Source organism: Schistocerca serialis, chromosome 7 (genome assembly GCF_023864345.2).
Source record: "Schistocerca serialis cubense isolate TAMUIC-IGC-003099 chromosome 7, iqSchSeri2.2, whole genome shotgun sequence".
Classification (NCBI taxonomy): Eukaryota; Metazoa; Arthropoda; class Insecta; order Orthoptera; family Acrididae; genus Schistocerca; species Schistocerca serialis.
In genome coordinates, this window is record NC_064644.1 from 327,381,951 (window position 1) to 327,394,122 (window position 12,172).

A 12,172-nucleotide genomic window follows, 5' to 3' on the forward strand; every position below is an offset into this window, starting at 1 on the left:
GCTGTTTTTGGCGCAGTGGATAATTGACGTCACCACAGAGTCGTATGACCCTTTAGTTGTTGTTCTTATACGTAACTACTATCCCGAGTACCGTACTTCGTTAGCAATATTTGCAAATGAATGATGTATTCCACAAACAACTTAATAGATTTTTGGGCGAATATATAAATAAAGTTACTACTTTCCATAACCAAAAAGCGAATTTTATTATAACATTCACTCTTCGATCATAGAGTCTCTATCATCGTTCCAGTCATCAACATTAATATTAACTCTGCTGAGAGCTACGAGTGGTAAACATGAACACTACCGGGTAACATCGTTGGTGCAAATGTAAACTGTGCAGCGTTGTGGAGGTGTGTGAAGTTTGTTTATGGTTAGGGGCACTACTGTAAATTAAAAAACATGAAAGTGGCGTTAATGGTAGCAGAAAAGCCTTCTTTGGCTGCGTCATTGGCGAGCATACTAAGTAATGGGAAAAGCAACTCTAGAAGAGGTCTGTATTTCTTCTTTCGATTACTGTTTTGCAGTCGCCTCCAGAACCCAAAAAAACAAGCGTGTGCTGTTTCCTTCTTTTCAGGATCAGAAGCGTGCGCAGTGCACGAGTGGACCGGGCAGTTTCAGAACGAGACCGTTCTTTTCCGAATGACATCCGTATGTGGCCACGTTATGACTTTGGACTTCTGTGGAAAGTACAATAACTGGGATCGAGTGGACCCGGTAATTTTGTTTCTGTTTCTTCTTATCCCCTTTTCACTCTGCAGCTATAGTTCCAACTGCGAGAAACATTTGACGACTGTTTTACAGAGCGTTTGTATCTTTACGATCTTAATAAACGGAACTGAACCGCTTAGAACAAGTCTCTGGGAAGCCAACTTGTGACAGACATCTGTTATTTATAATGGCAGTTAATAGCCCTGACCTCTATAAGTACGCATATATTGCAAAGTTATTAATCAGTGAACAAGAGACAGTTTTAGCATTAATAATCACTATTTAGAAGGGGCAACTACATTATATAGGAAGAGTTAGGCTCATATGTTCAATAAACTGGATAAAGAGGCATTTGTGTTATACTTCAAGCAGGAACTTATAGCTTTTAACTCTGGTCAGAAAAATGTGAAGGAATGTTGCTCAAGTTCAGGAGAAAGGTGACCAAGCACTGTAGACAGGGTGTTTCAGGAGGAATGGTCAATATTCAGAGACGTGACAGAAACTATTATTTGAAGCAAAAAAAGTCTAGTAATCATGGACTCCAAAATGCATACCGTAAGACCTATGAGCATTTGTTCACCTTCTCTCCTACTGAACAGGTGCCCATAGCTCTTAAAGATGTGCATTTTATCGTCCATGTTTTCTAGACAATTTTTTCTTCTTTTGGTTCATACTACCTTCTCCCAAAATATAAAAAGTAAAATGCTTGCGGTAGAAAATATTTGTTTCATAGACTCGAAGATCGAAGAAGTGTCCATAGCTCTTACAGTATACATTGTAGACCCACATTGACTAGATTTTTTTGCTTTGAATGTTCATTTCTGTCATATCCCTGAATACTTTCCATTCCTCCTGAGAGATACTGTTTGATATGTATCTAGTACATTACATGCAGACACTGTATAGAAATGGTTACATAATACAAGTAAAACAAATCAGAGGACTCTACATACAGACATGAAAAATCAAATGCATTTTGTTCTGAAAATTACAATGTGTGACACCCTCAAAAGCGAGCCTAGTAGAATGTTATTGAAAGACATCTCACAAAATCCGAAGAACAGTTAAGTTCATTGCAGTCAAATACTCATGTAATTTTTAACAGTCAGAACGGTTTGTAGTGTTACACAGTTTTCAATTGCAGATAGGTCCTTTGTCATCCATCATTGTGTGAGAACATGATGGAAGTCAGTATTTATGCCAGGCTTCTAGTGGATGACTTCTATTAAGAACCCAACATTGAGTTCCCACAAGTTGTGACTCAGCCAAGCTTCTAATAGGAGACCAGTAGCCTATAGATATTGAGTCCTCACTTGTAACAATATAGCATCTGCCAAGAGGTATCTGTCAGTTACTGAAAAACAGTTTTAGCCAGTAAAGAACTTGGGTGAGCATTTGACTGTAATAAACTTTACTGTTCAAAAGTAATGTGCTTACTGCTTCTCACTGCCAGTAACATGACAAACATGAACAAACCGAAAGATATTGTTGCCATATGTAAAGGCTTTGAGTGGCAAGGTAGTTAGTGTTTAGGCATTCGTGAAAGAGGCAGGAACTGACATTTAAGGTGGGAAAGCAGAAACAGGAATACTGAACTTCGTTTTAAGTGGTCCTATATGAAATCAGATCCAGGAGTACTGTCCCTCATCCACAACAACAAAGGAGACATATTTCCACTGATAATGTAATTATATGCAAATACCTACAAACGAAAGCACATTTTTGGATTCCTTGCCTCAATCAGTAAAAACAGAACTCTTATAGGATAGCTCTGTTGTTCATCTGTCTGTCCAATTGTTAAAGACTCTTTTTCTCAGGATGAGGTTGACATATCAAGTTGAAATTTATGTCACTTACAGAGCTCTACAGTCCCTAGGTGGTGCAATAAACTGAAGCTTCTAAGTCAATGCAATCAAAATATATGGTCATTTATGTCGCATGCCTTGAGACTCACAACTCCTTCATCAGAACCTACAGAGTACTTCCTGTTGGCCTAGAATAATGAAATTTGGCAAAAAGAAGGCTTTCACAGTACAACCAAAAGAAAAAAATTCAAAACTGTAAATTTGTAATTATATCACATCACAGTTTTTTTTTTTGTCATTTAGTGTTGGACTCTCTAGCTGTTCGTTTATCTGTTAAGACCCCTTTTTCTCAGGAACAGGTAGACATATCAAGTTGAAATTTATGCAACATTCTAAGATCTATAGGCCTTAGGTGGTTTAATAAATGTAAGCTTCTAAGTCATTGAAGCAAAAGCTACAGCCATTTAGGCCACATATTTTGATTCTTGCAACATCACTCATCCAAACATGTAGGGTACTTCCCATTGGCCTAGAATCATGAAATTTGGCAAGAAGCAAGGTTTCATACGACAACCAAAGGAAAAAATACAGGAACTGTAAATTTGTATTTATATCACACAGAATTTTTTTTTTTTGTTATTTGTTATTCAACGCCAAACTTGAAGTTGAAACGATCAGTAGTTCTGCATTCAGGGTGACTGGGTTGCAATGGTGAAAGTCAAACATAAGGCAAGAAATAATGTTATTGTTCATACGACTCTTTATGAAAGTTATCCATCATCAGACATCCACGAGTGATTACTGCATGTAGATATGGCATTTCAAGTTGCATTTAAAACAAATATTCACAGAGTAGTCTGTGAGTGTTTGTTTCATGTACAACTTGAAATGTCATGGCTGCTTGCCGTAATCACTTTTGGATATCTGTTGATGGACAAATTCCAAAACAAATCACATGAGCAATAAAGTCATTCCTTGCCTTATGTTTGACTTTTATCTTTGGGACCTAGAAGTTTTGACTGTAGAATACTGATTATTATAATAAGAATTGTCTGCCTCCTGCATGGTTTTAAATGTCACATTTATGTTACTGAATTAACCATTTTCAAAAATGTGAGATGAGAATGTCTGGGACTGACATCTTGCCTCCCAGTGGGCTCACAACAGTTCAGTGAGTACATGCTTGGCTACCACAGGGTCTAGCCTTTGCAGCACTACTTTCTCTTTCTGTGCTGCAAACCTACACTTCAACTATCTCTTCTCTCCTCTGACTTTCCGTTGGATGGCCTGTTTGGATTTGTTTCATGATTTTGGTCTTGATTTCCAGTTTTGCTCCCAGTGCAGTCTTTACCTTCTACTAATGATTATATGGTCACCATTATTGGGTTTCACCTAACGTCTTATCCCAATTTTACAGAAGTGCGTGTTGTGCAGGGAAGGTCACCTGCTGTGGTGTATGCTCCGCCTCTCTGCCCTTCCTCCCTGGCACCCTTTTTTCTTGTTGTTATAGTTCACCCAAAACCCTGCATGTCTGCAGAGATTTTGGTTGTCCGTTGCATGGAAAGATTCCTTGTGCCCCTGGCTCCATCTCTGTAAACTGAAAAGAGCTCCATCCACCCTGCTTCCCAGATTGCTCCATTCTTAAGCTTGAGTTGAAAGTCCAGGTGCATAAGACCTTGGACAAGCTCACATAACAAGAGGCCAGAAAAAAGTATGAGTGTTTTAATCCCTTACAGATGACAGTCTTATGCTACAGCTGCAACATCGTCGCCTTCTCTGTCGATGGTGCCTTCCTCTATTGGGCCTCTTACAATGAGTCCTCAGATCCGCCCACTAATGCCGCTGCCCCCCACCCCTCCCCTCGCTCCATCCTCCACCAGTAGGTTGGGGGACCTTTTGCACTTATACCCACTTCAGAAGCATTGGTTCCCCATCTGCCGGGGACACCAGTCTCCATCCCGCAGCTGGAGGCACCTCATCCTCCTCCAGCTTTTCTAGCTAGGAAGAGGTCACTTGAGACTATCCCTCCACAGTTGCTGCTGATCCACAGCCAGGTGCCACTCAGTGACTGAAGGAACCAAAGACTGTTGGCTGTCAGACTTCTCGTTCTTCCTCTATCCCTGAAAACAATTCAGGGACACCCCCTTCCCAGTTGTTGTCTTCGAAGGAGGAGGAGGGGAAGAAGGACACTCTGGTCCTCCAGTTGAATTGTAACAGATTTTTCCACACTTGGCCGAGCTACAGCAGCTTTTAAGTACTTACCCTGCATTGTGTATTGCCGTCCCAGAAATGTGGTTTGCAGCAGCTTGGATCCGAGCCCTTTGTGGCCGCCAAGGTTATTTTAAGAATCATACTAACTATGGTATCAGGTGGAGTTTGTATGTATGTTCTGGACTGTATATATAGTGACCTTGTGCCTTTTGATATATCTTTGGAGGCTGTGGCTGCTCAGGGCACATCTGTAATCTGCCTGCCTCCCAATGATGTCATGTCCCAGGATGTACTGTCTGTATTACTTTCTCAGCTCCCCCATCCCTTTCCTAGTCTTAGATGACTTAATTGCTCATAACCCTTGTGGAGTTGGACACTGATCACTGGCCATGGTGAAGATATCAAAACCCTCCTGAGACAGCTCAATCTTTGCCTCCTGAGCTCTGGTGCCCCCACACACTTCAGTGTGGCACACACAACTCATTCGGCTATTGATTCTCCTTTTGCAGCCGTGATCTTCTGCCATCTATCTACTGGAGATTCCACAAAGACCTGTGAGGTAGTGGCCACTTCCTGATCTTCCTGTCCCTCCTTCAGTGTTGCTTGCCCAGTTGGGTTCTCCATAATGCTGGCTGGATGGGTTCACCTCTGCTGTCGTACTTAGCTCTTCACCGCAAGGCAGTAACGATGCAGCTCTTCAGTATAGAATGACGGCCATTCTTTTGGCAGCCATTCAAGCCATCCCCTCTTCCTTGGGACCCTGGAGATCACTGTGGCCATTAGAGATTGTAGGCGGGCTCTGACACCAGAAGCAGGACCCTTCACTGTAGCACCTCATTGCCTTTAAATGGCTCTGTGCCACTGTCCGCTACCTCATAAAACGACAAAAGCAAGAATCCTGGGAACTGTATGTTTCCACCATTGGTCACGTACCTCTCCATCACAGGTGTGGACAAACATGAGACGTCTCTGTGGCTTCCAGTTTCCTGGAGGTGTAAGAAGTATTTCCTTAGCTGGAGCTGTTTATACTGATTGAGAAGCAGTTGCCAAACACTTTTCTGAGCATTATGCTCACTTATCTGTGTCTGATAACTACAACCCCACCTTTCGGGTCATAAAATAGTGGGTGGAGGGAATTTGCTTATCTTTTACTACCTGTTACCTGGAGCCATAATATACTCCATTTGGTGAATGAGTACACTCCAGTGCCTCAGCCCATTGCCCGGATGTGGCCCGAGGGCCAGACCGTATCCACAACCAAATGCTGAAACATCTCTCAGCGGATTGTCAGTGTCATGTCTTTGCCCTCTTTAACCGTACCTGGAATGAGGGTGAGTTCCCATTTCAGTGGCGAGAAGTGCGATAGTTCTGGTACTGAAAGCGGGTAAGAATGCCCCGGAGATGGACAGTTATTGCCCAGTCAGTCTTACCAACGTTCCCTGTAATGTATGATGAATAAGTGGCTGTGTTGGCTCCTTGAGTCTTGGGGCCTTTTAGCTGCCTCTTAGGGAGGTACTCACAAACGTTGCCCCACTGCTGATAATTTGTTTCACTTGGCGTCCACTATCCTTTGCATATTGTCAGCATGTCGTTGTTGTCTTTTTCAACCTCCAGAAGGCTTATTACATGACATGGCATCACCACATCCTTTCTACATTTCATGAGTGGTGTCTCTGGGATCCACTCCTGATTTTTGTCAATCAATGTTCTAGGTTCAAGCGGATGCTTCATTCAGTACCTCTCATATTCAAGAGAATGGGATCCTGCAGGGCTCTGTACTGAGTGTCCCTCTCTTTGTGGCGGTCGTCAATGGTCTAGCTGTGGCTGTGGGGTCTTTGGTATCATTCTCCTTATATTCTGGCGATTTTTGCTTTTATTATTGTCCCTCCAGTGTGGGTGTTGCTGAGCATTGCCTACAGGATGCCATATGAAAGGCACAGCCATGGGCTCTCACCCATGGCTTTCCGTTTTCAGCCGCCAAAGACTCATGAACTTCTGTCACCATCGTACTGCCCACCCACACCCCGAGCTTTATTTAGCTGATAAATCACTTCTTGTAGTTGAGATGCACCGCTTTTTGGGACTAGTCTTCAATTCCTGGCTGACATGACTTCCCCACCTTCGCCAACTTAAATGAAAGTGCTGGCGCACCTTAATACATTTTGCTGCCTCAGTAACACTAGCTGAAGTGCATACTTCTCTACCCTTTTGTGGCTCTACAAAGCTTGCAATGGTTCAGCATCACCCTCAGCATTGTGGATACTGGACTCTATCCATCATTGTGGGGTCTGACTTGTTACGGGAGCCTTCTGAACTAGCCCTCTGAACAGCCAGCTAGACAAGGCTGGAGTCCCTCCATTACCTACCAGGCACTTACAGCAGCTGCTGAATTATGCTACATGCATATGTAGCTTCCCTGAACAACCCAACAACTGTATCCTTTTACCTGGAAGGGAACTCCACCTCCCACAACAGCAACCCAGAACTGTGTTTACAATTGGTGCACAACTACAGTGTCTCTGTTCGGAACTGAAACTTCCTCCACTGTCACCTCTGGTCAGGGAGACATTGCGTCTGCCCCATGGCTTGTGCCTCAACCTTGGCTTTGACTCAAAATATTCTTTGGTCCAGAAGATTCCACTGACCCCATGATTTTTCACCACCTGTTATTGGCTGCCCTTGAGACATAACTGGGTTCAGAAGTGGTATTCACCGATGGGTCAGCAGTTGATGGATGAACAGGCTTTGCATACACACATGCATGGCCCAGTGAACTCCACCCTCTGCCTCACACGGCTGCAGTGTCTTCACTGTTGAATTGATGGCCATTATACTATCCCTGCTGCAGAACATTCCATTCCTCACACTTCCTCTTTACCATGCAATGCAAATCGCGCACGGACACGTGCTCTCTGGGTTTTTAAACATTATCCTATGATGGCAAACTTCATTCATTATAAACAGATGCATGCAAAGTGTCGTAGCATTCTTCAGGATAGCAAAAGAGCTAGCTGCATTTCACTCACTATTCTTTTAACAATTCCATCCTTTCCTCTGTTGTGTGGGCCAACCTCCGACGGCTCTCTGGGACCAAAATCCATTCCCCAATTTCCAGCCTGACAGTAGCGGACAATGTTATCATGGACCCTATTGCTATCTGCAACACCTTGGGCCACCATTTTTTGGAAGTTTCAAGCTCTTCCCACTATCACCCTGCCTTCCTCCATTGGAAATGAGTGGAGGCTGCTCAGGTGATACCCTTCCCTTCTCTGAATCATGAGCGCTACAATGCCACATTTACTATGAGAGAGCTAAATCATGCTCTTAGTTCATCACGATCCTCCGCCCTAGGGCCAAATGCCATCCACATTCAGATGTTGCAGCACCTTTCTCTTGCAGGCAAACACGTTCTGCTTAACACATACAACCGCATCTGGGCAGAGGGCACATTTCACGGACACTGGCATAAAGCCACTGCCATACCCATACCTAAGCCTGGTAAGGACAAAAACCTTCCTTCTAGATACTGCCCCAACTCTCTTACCAGCTGCGTTTGCAAGGTTATGGAACGTATGATTCATGCCCCACTGGTATGGTGGCTCAAGTCTTGCAATTTACTGACGAAAGCACAGTGTGGATTTCGAGTGTGGCATTCTGCAGTTGACCATCTCGCTACTTTGTCCACCATGTCATGAATGGTTTTCTGTGGAATCACAGATTGTGGCCGTGTTTTTTGATTTAGAGAAGGCCTGCAACATCTGCTGGAGAACTGGTATTTTCCATACACTTTACACATGGGGCTTCTGTGGCTGCCTGCCTGCCCTGTTTCCTTCAGGAATTTTTAAAATATCAAGTTTTCTGCCTTGTTGGACATCTTTATCCAGGAAAACGGTGTGCCTCAGGGTTCTGTCCAGAGTGTCGTCCTCTTTGCCATCACCATTAACCCTATAATGGCCTGTCTTCCACCGGGCGTCTCCGGCTGCCTTCTTGTTGATGATTTTGCCATCTATTGCAGTTCTCCACGGACCTGTCTCACTGTGCGGCATCTTCAACAATGTCTTGATCGTCTTTACTCCTGGAGCATTGACAATAGCTTTCGCTTTTCCACTGACAAAACCATCTGTATGAATTTCTGGCAACACAAGTGGTTTTTCCCACCATTATTATGTCTTGGGCCTGTTGCCCTTCCCTTCATTGAAACTACAAAATTCCTGGGGTTCATGCTTGATAGGAAATTCTCTTGGTCCTCCCATGTGTCTTACCTGGCAGCCCACTGTATGCAGTTCCTCAATGTCCTATGTGTCCTCAATGGTACTTCCTGGGGTGCCGATCGAACCACCCTCCTCCATTTGTACTGGTCCCTTGTCCGTTCGAAACTCGACTATGGGTGCTTTGTTTATGCGTCTGCACTCCATCCATCTTACGGTGTCTCAACACTATCCACCATCATGACAACTGTTTGGCCACGGGCACCTTTTACACTAGCACGGTTGAGAGCCTGTGTGCTGAAGCTGCTGAACTACCACTGTCTTAATGCCATGACTTTCTCCTCAGCGGGTATGCATGCCATTTGTCTGACATTCGTGGCCACCCATCCTATGCCTCCTTCTTTGACGATTCCTCTGATCATCAGTATGGGGTGCATAGAAAACTCATTGTATTTTTAGTTTTAAACCTTATTCATCTCATTATTTCTTTATTATTATTATTATTATTATTATTTATTATGCTTTGTACATCATACACATAGTATTTAATTTTCCAGCATGCATATGTTATTTATGATTCCCCTATGTTTTATAATTACGAAACCAAAAACTTGTATTGATATTTTTTAAAAGTATGGAATCATTTAGTTACTGATTTGCAGGTTGAGTTATTTTCATGCCCTACTGAGAAGAAAGAAGCAACACCAAAATTAAAGATGCCAGCATTTCTGGCACATGAAGCTAAGGGATGTGACTACCTCATCTTGTGGCTAGATTGTGATAAAGAAGGTGAAAATATATGTTTTGAAGTGATTTCAGCTGTGCAGAACTCAATGAAAAGAAGTATTCATAATCCTGATGTAAGTATGATATTTTACACTTTCTTACACATTAAGAATTTGCAAATAAAATAGCTCATAAATATGTGTGTCATGTTTGGGTAAATATCAGAATGAAGTTTTCTGTGCAACACGTAAATCTACTCTATCTTAATTGTTTCCTAAATGATGAGATATGTGTATAGGGGGAAATCACAGTAGTCCCTCTTTCTTCTTCTTCTTCCTCCTTTTTTTAGGCCTAGGATAGTGGGATTCTTTGCCATAGAAACTTCAAACCTGTCATAATTGTTTTTGGCAGCTTGACTGTTTAGCTGTAAGAATTGAACCCTGTAGAACAACACTTATTTTGAAACTTCCTGGCAGATTAAAACTGTGTGCCCGACCGAGACTCGAACTCGGGACCTTTGCCTTTCGCGGGTAAGTGCTCTACCAACTGAGCTACCGAAGCACGACTCACGCCCGGTACTCACAGCTTTACTTCTGCCAGTACCTCGTCTCCTACCTTCCAAACTTTACAGGAGTTCTCCTGCGAACACACAGTTTTAATCTGCCAGGAAGTTTCATATCAGCGCACACTCCGCTGCAGAGTGAAAATCTCATTCTGGAAACACTTATTTTGTTTTCTCCTTCCGGTTACATAAATCAACAGATCTGATTATGTGGCCAATATGGGGACAAACAATCCACACATTCCCTGTAATTCTATTTTCACTGTTAAATTCATACATCTGATTTTTATCATAGTTTAAGTATTTGTGGTAAGGTATTACAGCACATTCTCCAGATTTGCTAGTTACTATTTTGTTAGTGCACACCCTTTGCTAAAGTGATTTCCTCTGGCAAAACCTAACAAAAGACTTTGTCCAGAAATCAAAACAGATTGAATAGTATTAGTAAAAGCTTAATTTTGTTCTAAGGCCATTTATGCCTTTATCTTCTGAACAAATTATTCTATGAAAATCAAGTAGTTTTGAGATAACACATTTGTAACAAATTCTGTGCAACTGCCAGAGTTGTAATTTCTTGGTTTTTAGTATCTATTTGATCACAACACTCAAAATTAGGTTTGGCAACATGGGGAATACTCGTAAGACCTAATTGGAACAGGGAGATGACACATGTAGCCAACCAGTATCCATACTCCTAATTGTTACTCTGACCTGTGAACCACAGAACATCAGCACCTGGTATTAATAGTAGGACCGAGTGCACCAAACCAAAGCTACAAAAGTTAATGATAGGAGGATATATGCCATTTATGTCAGTTGATTTGATGATTACCAGCAAACGGTGTTATTTAGGGAAAAAATGGATTTTTAACCACTCATAAAACCACAGAAATACTTTATGTGGACGAGACTAACAGGAAAGTGAGCAAACCTATCAGGAAACTACAATGTAGTGTAATTTACTAATAAAGTATTGGTGCAGTTGGGTGCTCTTCACTTGCTCAGATGTATAAGTGCTGAAGACTGTGAAAGATATAAATATTTATTTTTCATGTCCTGGTCCTGTGCTTTCTGAGTGCTCGTGCTCTTTGCAGAGGTGTTAATTGACGAAAGATTTCAGTAGAAAATCTTCATCTGACTCTGGGAATAAAATTTGTAGAAATCTTTGGAACAAAGAGATGGCAAACTGGCAGAAGGAGGTTCTCTGATGACAAGCATGCTTTTATTGATTAAGACATATTTTCCCAATGATACAATAAATGAACAATCGAAGAAAGCTCTTATAATGCATAGAAATGTAGTTCACTCATAACAGAAAATGTGTCTGTTGTAACTACGTAGTACATGAGACTCGTCCAGTGTAACCCAAATATGGCTTTATTCATGAAGCACTCAACTAAAAGGGAATACGGACTCCTGTGAATCTCCATGTAACAATACGCAGTACATTGATGTGAATGGCACTCTGGAAAGACACACGAGAGAGGCCAGCTAGCACGCGCGCGCACACTTACACAACCACACACACACTAGTTGTGGGATGTAACACACCTTTGCCTTGTGCTTGGACACCCAAGCAACGGAGGAGATGCCGGCATTCTGGCGAGAGACAAATTAATCAGGTGTGGAGTGACAGCAGTCAGTGCTGATGGAGGGGCAGGATAATGTGCTGGTTGGGCACCAGAGCATACGGTCGGAATGTGTGGGGACACGGGCTCATCTGAGGGCAGTGGGCCCGTGTGGTGCCTGATGACAGCACCAGAGCGGAGGATACCATCACCATCTCAACATCGTGATCAGCAGGGAGGTCCCAGTATGGGGCAGTGTGGCTGGATACTGGTGACAATGGCTGATTTAATGAGGGAAGGGGGATAGTGGAGGTGGCCCATCTGGAACAGCAGGCCTTAGCAATGGACCCGAGGCCAGAGATGGACCGGCACTGAGTG

The 12,172-nt window shown here is 42.8% G+C and overlaps 1 protein-coding gene across 1 annotated transcript in view; it reads left to right on the top strand.

Moving 5' to 3' along the window:
* Positions 1-295: 295 nt before the first annotated feature.
* The window catches only part of LOC126412473 (DNA topoisomerase 3-beta-1), a 127,817-nt gene continuing 115,940 nt past the window's right edge, over positions 296-12,172 (top strand). The window contains exons 1-3 of the mRNA XM_050082085.1: positions 296-496; positions 581-720; positions 9,601-9,798. Coding sequence (XP_049938042.1) covers positions 406-496; positions 581-720; positions 9,601-9,798 — 429 coding nt within the window. The 5' untranslated portion in view covers positions 296-405. The remainder of the gene's footprint in view (positions 497-580; positions 721-9,600; positions 9,799-12,172) is intronic.